The following is a 20971-nucleotide window of genomic DNA, read 5'->3' as shown; positions in this document are numbered from 1 at the left end:
GCGTACTTCGTACCGAAGCGTCGACGCTTTTGCATCGCGTCTTTGTGTTCATCCATTTTTTTATATATCTTTTTTCTTCTTTCCGATCTTATTTCTAAGGCAAGATTAATCGTCGGCCTGAATGATCCGCCGATTAACGCCACCGTCGTGGTCGCAGCAAATTAACACGTGTTAATTTTTTGGTTGTTTCTTTTTTCCTTGTCTTTAATCGTTTTCCATTGCAACTTGCAAACAGATGCAAATATACATAGAGAGAACGGAAGAACGAATAGTGAGCGGAGACTCGTTTATCCGGACTTGGGCCGGATCGCAAAAAAAAAAAAAAAACAGTCGGAGCACAATGCAAAAGAAGCGGGTATCTGATTATGTTACTGGATTAACCGTGTGTGAAAGCATTAATCTGGTAGGCAGTTTTAGAAGCAAAGGACACAGGCACATGCACATTCTGTTTATTAATCGGGACAATGTAAAACAAAACTGCTGTTAGAGTCAGTATTCACATACGCATTCAATTAGGTCGCCTTAAGTTGATCGGCTTAAGAGGAGCGCCGCCTTAACAATTATCGCACGCACACACACGCCTGGGGGGCGTCTCGTGTGTACATATACCGTACATATATCTATATACATATACATACATATATGTATATACGTATCATGTGCACACACAGAGCGTCTCCTGTGTCTACCGTGAAACATTCCTCCAATTACATGGGTTCTTCCGCGAACTCGCGCAGTCGACTTTTCGTTCGGGCGAAAATTTGATCAAATATTTGGCAGGCAAAGTTGAAATTTTTGCTAAGACAAAACTTGTTTTATGAATTACCTGAAAAATTAGCTGCTCCAGTACCAGAGTAAAATTTTAATTCGGGAAAACCCTTTAATCTTGGATGTCGGGGAAACATCGTAATTAGATTCCGTTCGAATTTTCGTCAGGGGATCGTCGACGAATCCGTAGCGAGAAGAGGCCTTCGACACGACGTGACAGCCTCTGTGTGTGTGTGTGGGTATACCTGCACACGACACGCATTTACGTGTGTGCACCTTTTACTTGTACTTACATTTATAGACATACACATACAAATGAGTATACAGCGCGAGTTTCATCCGGCGAACTTTCGCGATCCATCCGGAGCACTAAAACGGAACTTTTTAATGGGCACTCTCGCCCGCCACTGAATTTCGACGAGGATGGAGAGAATAATACATCGAATCGACTTAAAACAAGCGTGGATATCCTCCTGCAGGATCGATAATTACAGCTCTATCCATATCGGCTTACACTCCAGCTTCCTTGCCGAGATAATGAGATACTCTCGCGGGCGAGGGTATCTAATAAAAATTGAGAAATTCCGTTCCGGCGTTCCCGAAGAAACCGTACATTCGCCGGATAGGATTGAGAAATCGCCCTGTATATTTATATACACATCTCTCGACTTGCGCATCTCGACGCGACTGCGTTTCTCGTTTCACGCATACGTTCCTTCGTGTATATGCCAACGTGTGTGTCGCGCGTGTACGTGTGAGCGTTTTGTATACATATATGACGTGTTCGTGCTCGTGTATTAAATATGTATATGTGGGCGGTCGTAGACTCTCTTTACACGCACAGGAGAATTGCCGCCGGATAGGGTCGTCGTCGGTGTTGGAGTCGACGTGGAGCGCCTCGTTTCGCTCTCGCGCAGTCTCTCTCGTCCAGTTATCCTCTTAAGACTAAATCTGCGTTAATTTATCGGGGGGTGTACACACAGGGATAAGGTGTTAGAAGTAATCCGCTCGTACAAGTCCGTGGTATACGGTACATCGATTGTGTGACGGCGCGCCGAGAGCCACCGTCTATTCTACACTGTACATTCTCTCGCGATTCTTCTTGCTCCTTGTATTTTTAGACGCCGAGGATGGTGCGCGCGATCGATCGGCGCGGAAGTTGATTTAAACGACTCAAAATACTGTACTCGACGTACGCGTATAGTGGTACAACAGCACTTTGCGACACGAATTTGGTTCAATTAATTGTCAGCAGTTCCTGGGTGAAAATTGTTATTAATTCCTGTACCTATTCGTGGATGAGACGGTTTTCTATTAACGTTTCAGAGTTTTAAAACTGAAGGGACAATTTCAAGTGATCCAAATCAATTTCCGTGCGACCGGAGCGGCGCACCAGCCGCCGATATCCTCCGCAGAAAGTGGTTAGTACCTTCGACTTTCCTACCGAGATCGTCTTTAAAGATGCTTTTTAATAGGGCATCTTGTTGCACTTGGAAAAAGATCCTTCTTAGGCCGAGCGATTACCTACCGGTAATTACATTTTTTTTTGCGTGTATCGTGCGATTCCCGCGAGTCGACGTGAGGATCGTAACTCACGGTATCGAAACTCTTCTCACATTTCCGTCAGCATTCGCGAGACATTCTCGTAAAAGAACAAAAGGACTTGGTTAACTCCAGAATTTGTCGACCTCGTCGCCGAGAAACGCTTGTCGAAATTATTGACTACCGTAAACGTTAAATCGCGTCCGCAGACGCTTATGTATAGTTGACGTCTAGTTTATCGCCAGCGAGCATGTCGTATCGACTTTATTATTGATGAAAACGTCACGCACCCGTGTTTCTCAGCTACGTTAGAGTTTCCGCAGGAAAATATCGCGAACTATCGATAGCGCACGTTAGTGCACCCGACGGGATAGTAGCGGAAAAGCCGAAAGCGGGCAGAGAGAGAGAAAGAGAGAGAAAGAGAGAGAGAGAGAGAGAGGGAGAGAAAGAGGCAGAGAGACAGGTGTATCTCCCACTTGTTATTCGTGACGGCCAGCCTTGGAAACGGCTTTACTGCTGTACAGCGAACGTGAAATTTTCTCGCGACCGATGCTCACGCGCGATATCACCAACGTTTCCCACGACTCTCGTAAAAGGTTCCTGCCGAATGTAAGGGGGCCGAATACCCCGGCCTTTTTCCCGCCGCTCTCCCTCTCTCGCTGCCACGCCTCGACTGCTGCTTCTTTATGCAAGCTTTGTGCAAGCGATGATTTAAAACGCATCCAGCTGTTCTGCGCGAGGGAAAAGCCGCTTTTAGCGAATTTAATTGTCAATCAACGCGTTCTTATCAACGTTCGCGTCCGGATCGAGCAGCGTTGAGAGATGAGAGACGTTATTGATGTTCAATCGATGTTTCCTGATGAAGCCATCCTGACGCCACCAACGAGTAATCAGGAGAATTTTTAACGCGATACCTATGCGTCGATATAAAGTTTTGTTTTTATATATTTGTGTTTTAATTTCTATCACAAAAGAAAGGATCTCTCTTCACGTCCGATTTCTCGCTTATGACGTCACAATTTAGTACAATAGCGATGCGATATCAAGAGTCTTAATTTTTTATTCCCTTCTATTTTCTCCACTTTTTTTCTCCTTCATCGATATATCTTGCAGAATTCCCCACGTAACCGTGCGGAATTCTTGATGGTTCGTGAAATGCGACTGGAATGCTACGAAGAAATGTAGAACGAAGAGGAATCATGATAAATGGCTGGGTTATTATTAGGTGCCGGCGATGCTGCGAGAGCGAGCTTTCGTTAAGTACAAGCCGACTGAATTATTCTCAGGAGAGGCACAACGGAAAAGTAGATTTTGCCAGACAAGGGCCAGACTGCAAATTGTTTCTCGAAACGCGTCAAATTAGTTTTGACGGAAATTAAACCTCTATACTTTCGATTTTGCTAGGCCAGTGTAACTTGATCGTTTCTGTCCATCAAATTTACCATTTAATTCTTTTTTCCTTTCTCGTGACTCATGTTTGTAAGAAATATTTAATTTTTAAATAAAAATTGAATCCTAAATTGAAAAAAGCACGCTCCTCAAGTTTTATGCATAACTTCCTACGCAAATTTGTCGAATGCGATTCGAGAAGGTAAAATATCGCGAAATTACCGGAGAACGTTTACGAATATTTCGTACATATGCGTGATTCGCGATGAAATGTCGTATACTTTACTTTTGCTGCAACAGTGCGGTAACTAAAGTGCCTTTACGTTTTACTCGATAAGATCGTGAAGTCCTTACACGCTTACACTAATGACTCGTTCGGAGAACAGAGTCCGAACGCTTTTTTTTTCTCGTATACGCTGATGATACAAAATTCAGCGGGACGGCGAAATTCGTATCCTTTCCTATCTTTCCACCAAACTCTGAGTAACTCGTGTCCGCGATCGAGAATCTGTTCTCGGTCGGCGCGAGCGGTTTGCCGACGTGTAGAGTAAGTTAAGAGGACGGATGGTGGCGATGCGTTAACGCTGCGTTAACGTGCGGTCGCGCGCGCGCGCGAGTTACGCGCGGACCGAGCGAGCAGCTTACTTTGAAAGTGGCGCAAACCAAATCTCGTGGACCTCGTTAAAACGGCTACGGTGGGTATCGCGGTTTCTCTTTACCCGCGAATTATACATTAACGCCATTTCCCGTAGATCTGGTTTAAACCTTTTGCAAAATTAGCGGCTCCGCGACGTACGCGGCATCGAACGTACAGGGATGATCTCGGGAAGATATTTTAGCGACGATTTTTTTGACGAATCGGAATCGGAATTTTTTCTCAGCCGATATAATTTCAGGGCGATTTAATTAAAGGAAATGTGTCACATCGAAAATACGCCTTTAAAAATTCGTCAAAGAATCCGTCTTCTAAAATAATTTTAGGCAGTAATCGGACAGCCCGTGTACAGCCGTAATTTTCACTTCCTGGCCAACTTCGACGAGCTTTAATAACCTGGAAGACGTTCCTTCCGCGTTCTTGTAGTCCCCAACGTCCGGCATCGGCATTCGATTTCAATCGACTCACTCGACAAATCTATCCCACGCCTGTGAACGCTGTGAAAAATTACAATCGCAGTCTACAGGGAACTTGCATCCAGCTTCTGGGTTTCGTTCTCGAGCACGAAGTCGCGCGCGAAGAAACACGCGTATTATTTCGGAACAGGCGAGACACCCGCGTGTCTCTCAGACATTCGATCGAAATTATACAGCGACGTATGCGTACCACTTCCCGACACGTCGGGAGGGAAAACGCGCGGCCTCGGCGTTCCGGCGCACCGAGTTTTCTCAATTCCGGAGAAGGCTGACGTAGAATCTCGCGTTAAGACACCTCGAACGTAGAGTCTGTGGTCACAGCGATCTCGCTGAGCAGAGGAGACCGACCGACGACGGCGCTCGAGATCCATCTCGGACGATGGCGGAGTCCAGCCGACTCCGGGACTGAACACCCCGCGATTGCTATTTCTATCGATCTAACGCGTTAACGGCAGTCGTCGTTGGCGAAAGCGACTGTCCTCGCGAGCGCCAAGTGTTCACTAGGCTTCCTCTCGAATCGCCGCTCTCTCGACGGTGACGACGACCGCGCTCGTCGACGCTCCCTCCTTACCCTATGCCCCCTTTTTTTTTTATGTATGTATCGTATGTACACTCAGAAGCAAGCGTACTCGAGAGGCGATCGAGAGGCACGCTCGCTAGGCTGCGTCGCGGGCGATAATGTGAACGCACTTATCGGCTTATCAGCGAATTCCGCGGCGGCGAAGCCAAGTTACGATGACGTTAGGAGCGGGAGGTCCGCGATCTTACCATGGCGCCAGGTTTCCCGGAATCCCCGGGCTTTCCGGACTCTCCCCTCAGTCCCATGGGGCCCTGAAAGTAGATAGACAGAACGCCCATCAGCATGTCTCGTCGCCGATTCGACGCGCGGTTTTGCGACCCCCGTCAGCGGGTCTTTCGCACGTTTTTGCAGGTGATGGCCAAGCGCGCGACTTTTTCGCCGCTTGTGGGGGAGGATGAGGAATATGTGCAGGATGTGCTCTAACGCTGCTTGTATTCGTATTCGTATTCTTTTTGTCATGCAGAGAGATTGCGTATACCTTCGTAACATTGTGCGCACGCCTCCTCCCGTCTTTCTTTCTCGTGTACCTACTTCTGCCGATAAAGTTCAATTCGTTAATTATACCACGTGTGCCAATACCCTACAACCCTTTCAGTCTCAAGTTTTTCAAGTTGCCAAGGAATGGGGAAAGAAATCTCATACATCACATATTCGGGGGTGTTGGTCAAAGATAAACTCGTAGACGATGTTATTTTCCTCTGTTTTCGCGTGAAAAGTGTACCGATAAATTGCAGTAAACTCACAAAATTGACTGAAAGAGATACTAACGCTAACAACGCAACGTTCGCGGAATTTTCGGAACGCGATTTTTGCAGAAAAAGCAAAAGCGAGGACACAGGATTTTTTTTCCCCCCCCGAGAATCCCCGTTCGGGGGGTCCTGTCTGCGTTCTATCCTGCCTTTGTGCGTCCTGTATCCGCGTTTCCTTTTTAGAGCGCGCTTAAGGCTAAAGGCTATATATGTGCGCGTGTGTATATGTGTGCGTGTGCATGCCGTGTGTAATCTGGAGAGAAAATACATACGGGCAGTCCCATCGGACCAGGATCCCCTTTGGCACCCTTTTCTCCCTGTAACGTGAAAAAAGAAAGAGCGGCGCGTGAGAACGGGCTTGTCCGCATCGCGATGGTGTCGCGCACGCAAAAAGGTGATCTCAAAGATCACCAGCGTGAATAGAGCTTCACGCCTCGAGAGTCACATCGCAAACGCGATCTTCCTTGCGTTCGGAAGGTTCTCAACCACGCGCGTCCTTCGCCGGGTTCCTGTCTGCCTTTACCTCGCGAATATTTTTCTCGACTCGTCATTTACTTTTAACATCACCGCGAGATGAAAAAAAAGAGATATTAGAAAGTTTTAAAGTATCGAAAAGAATGAGTGAAATTTTTTTATCGCGTTAGTTGTAACGTGTTGTTAACATTTTTTTGTTCGTTACAATATGAACTAAAAACTAAATTAATAATGTGAAAAAATAACATCATCTATTATTGCGATCATAACCGGACTCGCTGTAGTTATTACATTTCCCAAATTCAGTGATAGTATAACGGAGGTAAATAAAAATATAAAGCTACAGTTGATGTGTAAAAGGTTTTCACGACGGTTATGCGCACGAAACGGGGGCGACGCAAACAGATCGATTCTGTTATTCGATGTCTGTAGTCTCGGAGAGAGAAATCAACATTCATTTTCCATCGCGCGAACGCGAACGCGAACGCGTGTAACTGCGCTTTTATATCTATATGCGCGCACAACAGATAGATAATAGTTACTGACAGAATCGCCCTTGGCGCCATCGTGTCCTCTGTCACCCTTGATCCCGGGTGGGCCCTGTAGTCCGGGGGTACCAGCGGGTCCTGGAGGTCCAGGCGGGCCCATTATCTACGCATCGACAACGTTACGAATTAAAAACGATCGCACCGACGCTTACCGGTGAAAAAAAGGTTGCTCCTCCGCAGCGAATTAATTTCGAGTTCTAAAATTGATTTGCTGTAGATTTTAATCAAATATAATTATCCAAAAAATAAATAATGCATTTATAAATTCCTATAAATCCCCAACACACGAATGAATGTACCGTAAAATCGAGGAGGGAAAACGGATTTTGTTCGACAATTTTTACAGCTTTGGGCGAATCACTTTATAATCCCCATAAATCGTGCCGCAAAGGGTTACGTAACTACATAAAACGCGGCCATAACGGAACACAGAGTCGATGTCGCGATGACGAAAATTTAAAACACGCTCAAACAGACGATACGGAAGCGAAGTGATATCCATTCACCGTATTTTTTTTTTCAACTCGACATTACCGTATACCGCGTGTAAATAGCGTGTCAATAGCGAACGCATTCGCGAGAACGCGCTTTCCTGAGATTTAACTTACCACTTCCCCGGCGTTCATCTCGAACGTGCCGTCTCCCTGCGAACAAACACGCACATTCGCCGTGTTCATATACACATGTCGCATCAATATCATGTTACATGCTCTTCGATGTAACATTAAGGATCCTCTTTCGCGCATCCTTCCTCGATCAAGGACGATTCTTTTGTCGCGCGATCGAGGATGAAGACACGAAGATATCTCGAATACAAACTGTCATACATACCTGTCTTCGCCTGAGCTTTTTGTACTTCTACGGGTGGAAGGTCGGTGTCCCAGCCATGAAAAGAAATTCATTTTATCGTGAGATTCTGCCTAACACACTGCCTGCGCCGCGATCGCAGTTTCGGCGCTATCGCGATCGCACCGAAACTGCGATCGGTGAAGCTATTGTGACGAAAAATACGATGGCATCTATGGAAGAGATGCGCCAACTTCGCGATCAATCGGAAATAGCAGCAGCTGCATTTATTGATCGTAAAAGATGTATTATTTTTCGATAATAGAATCTTGCTTAAATTTATTGGATCCGGAATGAAACTAATTTCTGTGAAATCGCATTGGTTAGATCGTATTTCGTACAAACTTTGCTGTGTACGCGATTCGGTATATGTCACGATGTTAAAAAAAGACAATAACCAAAAATATAGTTAAAAATGATATGCGAATAAAAAATATTAAATAGAAATTTTTATACAAATCCTATACATAATTTCTCATACTTTTCTACCATATAATTCACATTATACTTATATAATTTTTTCTATATATCATCCAATCTCTTATTAGTCTTATTATATTATTAATCTTTTATTTTTTCCTTATTGAGTAGAGATTAATTATAATGTGTCACATTAATTTTCGAAGCAGCGGAATGCAGTTCGAAGTTCGATGAACGCAAGTAACAAATTTGACAAACGTACTCACCGATTCGCCTTTTTCTCCTTTTTCGCCTTTCATCCCGGGATAGCCCTACCGACAGAATCACATAAGATAAAATATTTACGATAAGACGGGTCCGTTGAAGCGATGGCGTTTACGGCCGTCTACGTACCGGTGGGCCGGGTAGACCTGGAGGTCCCATAAGGCCGGGGGGACCAATGTCGCCATAGTCGCCCTTTTCACCTTTAGGTCCGGATATTCCCTGAAAAGAGAGACGCGGCGTACATCAAATGTTACAGATTTATTCTTTCTTAATTCCATAAAAAAATCCTCCGCGTGTTACGTAATACCGCGCATATTAATTAGATTCAACATACGATACTTGTATAACATTACATAATATTATAATGCAACTGATCAGAGAGTTGCATTGATATAATATTCGATATAATATTACAAGTATTCTGTATTGAAAGTTTAGCGCGCAATGGAAGGAATATCTAACATTTAACGAATATATTATGATATTTAATATATTGTGGATGTATTCTTTTTGAACTAATAATGCGCTTAATATTCTTTTAATGTCTATTCGGACAACGTTTATCATATTACGAGAATCCAGTTACGCGGAAACACGGAAAGATATTCAATCCGATCCTCAAAATACGCGGCGATTACTTATTACTGGCGGGACTAAAAAAAAGCTTTACGTAATAATGCACGCATTTATTTTTATAACATTAAAATCTATCAGTCACGTAAATAATATGCGGATGGTACCGAAAGAAACGCTAAATCTTGAAGCGTTGGAAAATATAGCGAACAATATGTAATATATGCTATACGAATTCATTTTCCTCGAATTCTCTTGGGAGTTTCTCTCTCGCATTTTCTCAACTTGTTTCAACAATCGTTGCAACGTATAAAATACGCCGCGTGACATTGTGCAAAAGTCCGACGGCGAGAGGAATATTAAATTTTCGCTACCTTTGTAAAACACACGTATAACGTCTCCCGAATATTACACGTCGTAAAGGGCATGGGAGACGAGATTTCGGAGGAACCATTTCTCATTTGCGTTCCACTTACCGGTAATCCGGGGGGTCCTTGAATACCGGGATCGCCGTCGGTTCCGTTAAGTCCCGGTAAGCCCTGCAGTCCCACCTCTCCCTTGGGCCCTGAAAGCGAATTTGCCGGCCGTGAGCCGCCCGCTTGCTTCGAGCTCGCCGAAGTTAGATTAATTCGCGCGCGCGAGACACAGCGGCGATCGATGACGGTCCCGCAATTCCGCAAACGCGCGCGTGGCAAGAAAACCTCCCCCGCGCGCACTTGCCCCACTTCGCCTTCCTTCCCCGCCTTCGTTTTTCCGCCTCCAACTTTCTCATTTTGCCCCGAGCGACTTCCCCCGTGCCGGGAATACTTCCGGCGTGTTTATCGCGTCTCGGTAGAATAGCTCACCCGAGGGATTACCCGCGAGACACACTCGATGTTTATTGTCAATCGGGGGATCTTTAAATACACGCGGATTTCTTCATATATTTTTTAACGGTGAAAAAATGATGGTGGGTAACTTTTTAAACAACAAAAAAGTTTCGTGTGTCAACGACGTTATTTATACACATTGACGAGTCTCGTCTGTGCTTGGACATATTTGGTTTACACGCCGGTTTTAAAGCGACAGTCAGTGAAATATTGTCAATGCATTATTATCTTTTGTATACTCCGCCGATACCTTGATTGACGCTTTGAAAAGCACACGTCAAAAGACCGTCACGCTTCAACGTTTGTCGCTAAACGCGCAATAATATTCGCGACGCGAATAGCAATGATAAATATCGATCGCCCCGATGGCCCTGTTAGAAAAACAAACGTTTAATTAAATATCCAATTCGGCGCGAAACGGATTAATATTTAATTTCCTCACCGAACGAATCGGCGTTATTAACTTTTGATTAAAATTTTTCACGGAAGGCGAAGCGCTGGCCGCTTTACGTCCGGAAGAGAATTGAGGGCACAGCCTTCGAATTCTTTCCCTAGGGACCGACGCGGGGTCGTTTTCAAGTTTCGCGAAAGAACTTTTCGAATCGTTCCGCTATTACATATCTTCGGAAAGTTAAACAAGAAACCCGAACTGATCTCGCGCGCCCGTGTTCAGTGGACCCGCATTGTTCTCCGTACGTTTGCATAATCAAATGGAAAAATACGATTTTTTAACATCACGTTCACTTCGCACATATACTGTGAAATTATGAGACAAAATATTCATTATGTGCAAAAATATTCAAAAGAAGGTGCGGTGCCACTGAAGATCGACTAAAATTAAACGAACCGTGTGACGAACATTTGACTGTTTATTTTCCTAGAAAAAATTCGATAAGCCGTGAATCTTAACGCTCCTCTCATCGAACTCTTCAAAAATCAAATAAAGACAAAAGAAAAAAACAGGAAATAAACTTTAATAATGAAATCAAATCTGATTGGCAGTATTAAACGTCGTCGATCGTATTATGTTAGGAGAGAAGACGTGGCTATTACTGCTAACCATTGGCCTAGAAAAGATCACACGAATTTGCATAATTTTCGGATTTTTCGCGCGGGTGCACTAGGGTAGAGAGGCGCGGCCGAAGGTACGAAGAAAATGCGAATCTTCGTGGGAGGACATCCCACGAATATAAGGGGGCGGATACGATCGTTTTTTTCGGTGCTTATCCTCGCCAATTTTCCCGCCGCGGTAGAATGGCTTTCGTGGTAATCTACCTGGTGAACCCGCGTCTCCCATGGCGCCCTTTTCGCCCCGGTAACCCCGTTCGCCGGGCTCACCCTTCGGACCCGGCAGGCCGGGGACACCCCTCGCCAATGCCAAACCGCTCTCACCCTTGAAACCCTACAATGACACTGCAAGGTCAGATCCAACCAGGTCCTCCATGTGCGCTGTCAATTTTTCTTTTTCATTTTTGCTTCTATAACGAAGCGTTAATCTGTCTTCTTTCAGAGAGGAGGGAGAGGAGGAGAGGATGGCGTTTCGAGATCTACGTCAATTATTCGGACGATCTTAGTACCTTGAATGGTCCGTTAAATTTTCACAATTTGTCTTTATACGTGAAATCTGCATAATCTTTTTTTATCTTAGGTGCCAAGATCGTCCAGCTACTTCTGCACTACACAATAAACACAGTTGCGGTTCAAACGAGTATCAGGGTTTACATCGTGACGTAGACAACGATTACTAACATTCATGCGACTATAGAGGATTCGTTAGTTGGGGTAAAAATTTAGTAGAAAATCGAGGACTACTAGTATATCTCTTTCTCTCTCGTGCTAGACGATAATATATCTATGATTTATAGTCTCCCCGCATAATTACAACCTGTAGAGCCAGTCCTACTGTGCCTAATAGGTTCCTTTCTTATTCGCAAAACGCAAAAAGGTATCCCATAAATTGTGATTTATTATATATTGGCAATTCCGTGCATTTACACAGCAATAAAAACTTTCAATTTACATGCATCGTTAAAATGTAACGTGAAACATTTACATTTGATTTGTATACCTTGAAATATTATTAACAAGTTAATATAACAAAAACAAAGACGTTCCTTATTAAATTCAGAAAATAATAATTATAATAATTATAATTGGAATGTAAACACGAGAAATACTATGCGAGAGAGAAGGAGAGGGATGAACGAGGGGTAGGACCGACAGAAACATTATTAAATAAAAACAGATAATATTAATATCGCGCGTAAAATAGAGCATAGAGAGAGAAAGAGAGAGAGACACCATAGTCGCGACAGTAAGCTACATACTTTGAATACTTACGCGACAGCCTGCAGGCGCTTGCGATCGCCGGTCGATAGGGTTGCGAGAACCTCAACACAACAACAAGCCAGGGGTAGTAGTGGTTATTAGTGATTAGTGAATCGAACCGATATACGGGAGAGAAGTAGTGGGATGGTGTTACTCGCTACATAAACACAAATTAGTTACACAAGCTACGTACGCTACACACCGAGGATCACTACTCACTAATTATACACGCGCACACGCACGCACGCACGCACACACACGCACGCACGCACGCTGTCAAAAGCGCTCGATATCGCCCCCGTCATCCCAAAAAGGACAGTGGCGAATGCGACGGACATCTACACGGTGGTCCAATCAAAAATATCTCAGGGATTCTTCGACGAATTTTGGAGGTCTGGCTTTCCTTAGCGAAAATGTCGGATCGCTAGCTTCTCTATGTCCGGAAATTGTTCAATGTTGAATTAAATTTAGCATATAAATTTAAATCTGATGAAAAACAACTTAAAGGACCAGTCGCAAAAGTCAAGATACTTTCAAAAGAGATTAACTCCAGGTATCGAGGAACCATTTCCAAGATATTTTCGAACAAATCTGTCACACTCCGTATACGTTAGCTGTAGTTAGACGTACACTTGGCCGCGGCTTTGCAATCGGGACGCACGCAGCGTATCCGGGACAAGCACCTCCCGGCTTCGCGTCTCGTTAGAGAGGCAAATCGAGCGGACGGGCGAAATTGCGAGCGAGCTTGCTTTGTGGTCGGATGGCAAATTTTACGGTTCGGTGAGCCGGAGGTAAATATCGCGGGCGGACACGTGTATCCGCGAGTTTACCGTCGTGGTTCGACCGCGAAACTGCAGCGGAACTGCCGAAGTTGCCCCGAAGTAACTCTCAGCGTCCGAGACCGCGTCTATAAGGGCCACGGGGTTACAAGACTTGCGTTATATTTCGTACATTTAGTCGCGTTTCCTACAGACGTACATTTCCGTTACTTGCGAAATTATTCCACGGTACCCCATAATCGCGAAAAAAATTACGAAGCGCAATTGCAATTATATTGAGAACAAACCTCTCCTTAAGACAGAAAATTTAATTTTACGCAAAGAAAAGTACGAGATATTTTGCTAACTCCTATATGTGGTAAAACTTTAGTAAATATCATTCGGTCTCTCATTGCACCTTAATTCAGTTTGGTTTATTCGTTTGGATATATATGTACTTTTCCATTGGAAAATGTGAAATTCGTGGATTTGTTCTTTTATTCATTAATCAAAAGTTTGTCATGCTTTTAGCATTGCACGTGGTAAAATCGCCAAAAGGGTACCGTTGACTTACTAGCCACTTCGCTGCAAAAACCGGCTCGCTGTAAATCCACGAAAATAAAATACACAGAGTTACGGAGAATTTAATATAACTTCGAAATGGAACGGAGTACTTTTCCGTCATGAGCATACGAACAGGTGAAACCTTCACACATTACGGCAAGAAACACACACTTTTGCATTAAATATAAATGAGCGTATTTGAAAATTAATTTTGTTAACGAAATTTTGTTCCGTGGAACAATAATTATTGTACAAGTCTTCAATTTACTCTGCAAGAACTTTTGACCAACTAATTTATATAGTGCTCCATGCTTTCAATCATTTCAATTGTTATATTTAATTTAGCAAAGAATTCATTATATACATCCTAAAATACTGTATGTGCAAAATACAGAGGTATAATAAGAGCCGCTAAAATAAAACAGAAAAAAATTAATAGAATTATATTTTCTTCATTAGATTAACCCCTATTTCCCTGTATAACATTATGTTTCGAGACAATTGAATTTCTACTTGCTTACCATGCTAAGATTGACAAAAAGTATATTAAAATGGACAGCAAGAGGAATCTTGAACTAATATTCCTTGCAAAATTAGAGTAACTAAACTTCAACGATGAAATTACATCTCGAATCACATTTCCACAGACAATTTCAAACACGTTAAATGCCACACAGTGGTCACCTATGGTCAGTGCAATCACGCCGAAGCGTTTCATTAATTTTCGATGCGACCACGAGCGTTCAGGAAGTCACGCGTTGTATCAGTGGATCAATTAACGAACGAGCTAACGAATACATGCGTCAAGAAAATTTCACTTTGTCTTTCACATAATTAAATACGTCGCGCGTTCTCAATTCCAGCGATATTAATATTCGTGGAAAACGTGTTGTACGAATACTGGTCTGGGGATGCGCCGCGTGTGGGGTCTCCGTTTGCAACAGCCGTCGGGAGAGAGAGTTACGATCACTCGGCAGATCTACGAGTATACTTACGATGGACCCGAAAGAGCAGTACGGTCGTACGCCAAGCTCTTAGGCGCACTAGTTTACAGGTGTTAGGCGCGTAGGCGTGTAATTCGGCCGGAAGGAGAACGCTTTAAGCCCGCCACCCCCTGTGTTCGCTCGCTCGTTTGCTTGCTTGTTTGTTTGCCAGCTCAGTCTGCGGTTCGCGAATGTCGCTGGTGATGATGCGCACGAATGCGTGGAGACGATCGACGTCTCGACGTTCGCGCGAAGGGCAAAAAAACGAGAAAAAGAAAGAGAAAGAGAGAGAGAGAGAGAGAGAGAGAGAGAGAGAGAGAGAGAGAGAGAGAGAGAGAGAGAGAGAGAGAGAGAAACAGAGAGAGAAAAAGAAAGAGTTAGGGGGTGAGAAGAGGGAGACTCCGAGGGGAAGCCTCGGATACCACAATATGGATACGTGTTATTTGCTGCCACCAACGTTTCTTTTTTTTTCCTGCTTTCTTTTCCCGTTCCTGCCTACTATTCTACTCTTTTTCTCTTTTCATTTTCCATGTCATTGTTTCTCTTTTCGCATTTTTTGTATGGGACAGACGAGTCCCGACAGTCGCTCGAGGTATGTATGCAATTCCGAGGACGGACACGGGCGGGCGAGGAAAGTTCCCGAAGGAGGCGCGAGAAAATATCGCGTGTAAAAAGATATGCATATATGATTTCGCGAATCGAATGGCGACATAACCGTAACAACGTTGCCGAATAATAAATAACACGTGAAATATTCTGTGGTCAATTTATAAATGTATGAATTTCAGATTCGCTGTTACCTGATTCTATACGGGGAACGAATATGCGCGTGCGACCGCATTTGAAAACCGTCGCCGTTCGGTTAATTTACATTGCGCGCACAAACAAGAGGAATAGTTAGTCAATCGAAAAATAAATTTTTTACGCGGCATTCAAAAGTTGTAGACGCAAAACAAAATGGAGAGAATTCGTTTTCGCGTTCTTTCTCGTCGCCGTTTCTTCTCGCATCCACATTCCGTCGTGGATGCAAACATCTTCGCGAAGCGCGGATATTATAAATCGCCTCACGGCGGAGGAGCTTCCCTCGGAGCCCGTAACCGTAACCGAGTGACGATGCTGTTCGGCTGCAGTTTATTCGACGATGCAAATGTGACGGAGTGACGTACGTGCTCATGCTCGCGTGACTGCGTGAAGAGTGCTGTGTGCCGTGCCGTGCTGTGCACGCGCGCGCCGTGCTTGCGGCTCGAAGAAGCGTCTCGTGGAGTCGCTCGTTTTCGCGACTGGAGATCTCGGGGATTACGAAATCTAATATTCCGCGAGAAAGGCGCGAGACGTCGGCGACAATGCTCAAAAGTAGGGCGAACGAGACCAAGAAGGCGAGAAGGAGCGAGGATGGACGAAAAAAGAAAGTCGGACGTTTTTCTCGCGCAGAAAGGAAAATTACGGCGTTTGTTCTCCGCGGAACTGCGGAGAATTATTTAATCGATAAAAATAGAAGATTGAAATCTCCAGAAGAATCGAGCGCAATTTCAAATTTAAGTTTACCGGGATAATTAATGGCTGTGAAATTCATTAAATCGTCGTTAGGCAAAAATCGAAGAATGATACATTTTTTACTAATTCTGTGAATTAAGTTGTTTAGCAACTCTCGAAATCGAAGTACGAGCAAACAAACGAAATGTGACAAAATCGAAATGTAAGCGCAAATGCGACGCGAGATCCGCTCCTCCAATTACAACGCGGAATTAAGAGCGACGTAATCGGGAATATCAAATCAGGCAATCTAGGGCCGCGCGACGGAAACTTCGCTGACGCTAAAACACTCGGTCTATATGTACCTATATATAGATACTGAAGAGGCATGGTGTTGTGACGCGATGTAAAAGACAGACTGTACTCCCACGCGAAAATAAACTACGGTTACGTCATGCTACGCAACGTGAGGGATCTAAGTAGTGACAATTCAAGTCAAGAGGCATGCGGTTATCAGCGTCCGAAGGGACGTGAGTGTCCGATGTATTTCGCTATACCATGCAAAAGCATGCACACAGCATGCGGGACGCAGGATGCAAAGGAGGGGGGGGGGGTTCAAGAGGATATCGGGGAACAGATTGGATGGACCATCCCTTTCTTTCCGTTTCCTTTTTTTTTGTCCTTTTTTAGATTTCTTTCTGCTTCCTGCTACGTTCGGATTCAATCAACGGATAACGGGATCGGTCGGGACGAATGGGACGGCTGGGTTAGGGGACGGGTGGGGCGGATGGTCGTACGGGGGGTTACTTTGGTCGATGGTCGGCGGCGGTCGGAGGACCTCGCTGAAGCTTACCCTCTTCCCTTGCTTTCCCCGAGCACCCTTCTCGCCGGGCAGGCCGGGCGGTCCTGTCGGGCCCAGTTCTCCCTTCTCGCCCGGGGACCCTGCGTGCCGTGCATAAGATGAAACATGGTGCCCGCACACCACGCTGGCTCGTCCGCACGCACGCACGCACGCACGCACGCACGCGAACGAGCAGCGCGGAATTTCCGGGATCGGCGGTGTTTTTCGAAGATTCTCTTCGAGTGATCGAACGCCGAGCGGCGGCGTTTGACGAATCGCGTGATCGGAATTTTACGGAAGTGAATATCTGGACCGAGAGAAACGCGGCTCGCGGCGATTTTGGAACGGGACGAATTATAAGAAATTTTACGACGAGTAACGCGATCGGGTGAAATGCTGCAATGTAAACTCGAATGTAACATTATCAATCAAGATTTAAGCGGCTAAGAACTGGAATCACGGTCTGTCATACGGATTAACACTTCATTTATGGCGACGTATTCAACCGTTACTATTTTATCAGCAAAATTCTGACTTATCGCGTCTACGGTTCTCCGATAGAACTGACAGCTAACAACATGGTATATGTCGCAACGAGAACGATCAATGTTGTTTCTGTCACACGGCAAAGAAACTTCTATATCTGCATAATAAGATTTTCTTTCATTTGCTCGCCAGTAATAGAGTGACATTTGTCGTAACTTCCGTAATACTGATACAATGATTAGAGAATATTCTGTCTCTATAAAATTTATATAAATTCAATTCGATTAAATAATAACTTTATTACTATGTTCTTTTATATTTTATTAAAAAAACTTCCCTGAAAAGTGAATATAAAATTTGCTTATCTTCCTGTAGCGAATAGCATCGATATACCTATAAACTGTTAACTTGCAATGTTTCAACGCACGAGCTACCTTTCTATGTTTTATCCGTACCTACTATAAAGTCACAACTACCATAAAGCTGCAACTGCAAAAACTGTTCCCGCGTGCACGAAACGAAATTCGCGGATCGCGCCGTGCCAGAGTAAATACGCCGGTGTGGCGCACGTCGTTGATTCTAAAATACGACTTCGTACAATATCGACAGTAGCTTTGTACAACACCGAGAGTTTCCGCGACTCCGCGCTCGCTGCAGTTCGTGCCATGAAATTGCGAGACGGATTTGTATGTGGCTAAATTAATTCTGTCAGGCGCGCATGTATAATGCCCGGAAACGTTGTTACTCGTCCTTGCTTCTCTGCCGTCGTCGCACAACGGTATAAAGACGGATTAGCGTTCGCGTAATTTCGTTCTGTCGAATGCATCGGACTCGCAGTTTGCTAGCCACGCTTTTCGCGACGTTGTCCTCGACACGATCGTTTCCCCGGAGCTATCTTACCAAGGCTAGATTACCTTCTCGCGCGACAAGATAAATCGATGTAAAGCTCTTCATCTAAAATTCGCAAGATCTACGAAAAAGATTTAATTCGGTCTTTCTATTAAATCCCTTTTAAAGTCTTTATCTTTACTTTGTTCTTGATTAGGATAAAAGGATTTGTTGTCGAGATATTATCTAATTAGCTTTCATTGTAGAAATGATTAATCCCAATGCTATTCGAATCAAATTAATTTATTTTCGAGAAACGAGCATGTGTATTTCTGTGCAAATGCATAAATCGTGTAATTTCGAACGATTGTCACGTTCCGACAGTCTCTTTAAACCCAGCTAAAGATTTCAGAGCGTAAACGAGCGTGTTTAAAACTGTTTCGGTGTTTTCCTATTTTCCCGACGCGATTCTCAATTATAATCACGGAATTCTCCCCGCGGATCAATCATGTCGCGAGGCAGGTAACTGATACTCGGCGACGCTTTTGCCAATATCCAACGTATCACGGTCAACACGGCGTGCTGTAAACGGTCGTTTACGAGAGTAGCGAGATCGGATTCTGAATACGTCCGCGATCGTAAATCATTTTCTCGCCGTCGTCGTCGTCGCGCAGTACGGCGGGGTGGCGCGCGAACATTGACGAACGACCGAGTCGTGAGATATTGGCGCGAGGAGAGGGTCGGAAATTTTTTTTTTTTTTTAAGTCGGCAGTCGCCGCTCGCATCTTTTCGCGACGAGATATTCCTCGGCTCGCGCGAACGCCGTGCCTCAGGACTGCGCATTTATTACCCTCTGCACTATTCACGAGGAGCGTTGCGCGTGGTGTCTCTTGCCTTGTAATTTTAAGCAGGGAGCTGAATCTTTTACACGCGGAGTATCTCGGAATTGTCGTGACAGTTCCCGGAGGCAACAGATTTCTCGGTTGCACTTATAGTGGCGCGCTTTTTCTCGGCGAATATTTCATGGAAATTTCACGTCGGTCATATTTTTATAACGTTAATACCACTAAGTATGTTAGTCTAATGAAATTTAGATTAATTGTGTTATAAAGCCAATCCAATTTTTTACAAAATTTACTTCTGCATTTTTAAAATCTGTTTTTCACACACACACACGTCCTATTTACTTTCTGTATGACTATATAATTTTGGCTTCAGAGCAACGTTGCGCACAGTAATACTTTAACGTGCTTAAATATAACGTTGACATTTAATTATATTTTTCTTTCATTACAGAAAATTTTCCTAATGTTTCTTGCGTGTGGGTGTGTGATCGCCATTTTTATACGAGATTAATTTCACGACGAACTGAGTATGAATTTCGAGATACCATCATGTATATAAATGCGTAGCGCAGTTTTTTGGACGGTGCTCCTCGCGGACACTCAACTCCCGAAGGGTTAACGTCCGATCCGCACGGGACGAGTGGCGGCGTAGAGAGAAAAAAAAAAGGAAGCTCGCGCGAATGGCAAAGAAAGATTTGCTCACGGCCGCATACATTACTACATGGCCGAGACATAGCACGTGTATACGCCCACCGTATAACCGCGCGATCGCCTCTCGATCCTCTCGAGGAACAACCTGCACGGTCATCCAAGTCAAGATTTCCTCATCAAACATTTCCGCGTTTTCTTCGCCTGAGGTCACGCCGACGCACGAAGATAATCGATTCACGGATGAGTGCCTCGTCGTGTTCCGATTCCGAACGAATCCGCGGCACGGATCGACTTAATCGTTTCGCCGGATCGCGATACTAATGATTCCTTAATCGCGCACTGCCCATTCAAAAGAATTCTTCGCGATTATAAAGTGGAAGATTATAGCATGTCGAAATAAACAGATAATAATGTGAAAAATATCGATTTCAATAAAACGATAATAAAACGTGTAAACTAAAAATGTTAACTAAAAATACTGTCGAGAAAATGAAAAGTAAACATAACTATGCGAGTAACGAAAAAAACAAATTGGGCTTAGCCCGCGGTATGTGATTTCCTAATACAATTGGATAAAGCTACCAAATAAAGATATCAAATTCAAAATGAAGTGCTGACGAAATAAATAATTTGCATAAGAAGATTCGTAGAGAGTTACCGTAACGCCGTTCTCGTATTCCTCACGGGGATGCAATTGACGCGTAATGTTTAATCATTTATTTCGTATGCAGATTATCTCGTTTGTATGCTTACCAGGTGGTCCTGGTGGACCAGGTGGGCCTTCGAATACTCCACTTGGAAACTGCTCACCCTTTAAGGTCGTCGTGAAGCCCCGATCGCCTTTATCACCCCTGTCACCCTGTCGAAAATAAACTTTCGATGACTTTTCGATATTTATTACATACTACATAGCCTCCCTCATATATTCCTCGCTTCATTACAATAATTATTTCCTGAAAATGAAATTATCTTATTTATTTTCCGCGACAATTCTGTCCAGCGAGTACGGCAAGTTAATTAAAAGAACACTTTCCTAAATGGATAGCGTTTGATGATCCTTT

At 44.1% G+C, this 20971-nt stretch overlaps 1 protein-coding gene across 1 annotated transcript in view; it reads right to left on the bottom strand.

Annotated features, from left to right (window-relative positions):
* Positions 1–20971, bottom strand: part of LOC139774385 (uncharacterized) — a gene marked incomplete at its 5' end in the record, with an annotated part of 48119 nt that overhangs the window by 9544 nt on the left and 17604 nt on the right. The window contains 11 exons of the mRNA XM_071709619.1: positions 5599–5661; positions 6432–6476; positions 7180–7284; positions 7790–7825; positions 8013–8039; positions 8714–8758; positions 8841–8930; positions 9761–9849; positions 11429–11555; positions 17113–17201; positions 20664–20769. Coding sequence (XP_071565720.1) covers positions 5599–5661; positions 6432–6476; positions 7180–7284; positions 7790–7825; positions 8013–8039; positions 8714–8758; positions 8841–8930; positions 9761–9849; positions 11429–11555; positions 17113–17201; positions 20664–20769 — 822 coding nt within the window. The remainder of the gene's footprint in view (positions 1–5598; positions 5662–6431; positions 6477–7179; positions 7285–7789; positions 7826–8012; positions 8040–8713; positions 8759–8840; positions 8931–9760; positions 9850–11428; positions 11556–17112; positions 17202–20663; positions 20770–20971) is intronic.

The sequence above is a fragment of the Temnothorax nylanderi genome, unplaced genomic scaffold, assembly GCF_030848795.1.
Source record: "Temnothorax nylanderi isolate EJ_2023f unplaced genomic scaffold, tnyl_v1.0 TNYL_tig0080_pilon, whole genome shotgun sequence".
Classification (NCBI taxonomy): Eukaryota; Metazoa; Arthropoda; class Insecta; order Hymenoptera; family Formicidae; genus Temnothorax; species Temnothorax nylanderi.
This window is presented reverse-complemented; position numbering and strand designations above follow the sequence as displayed.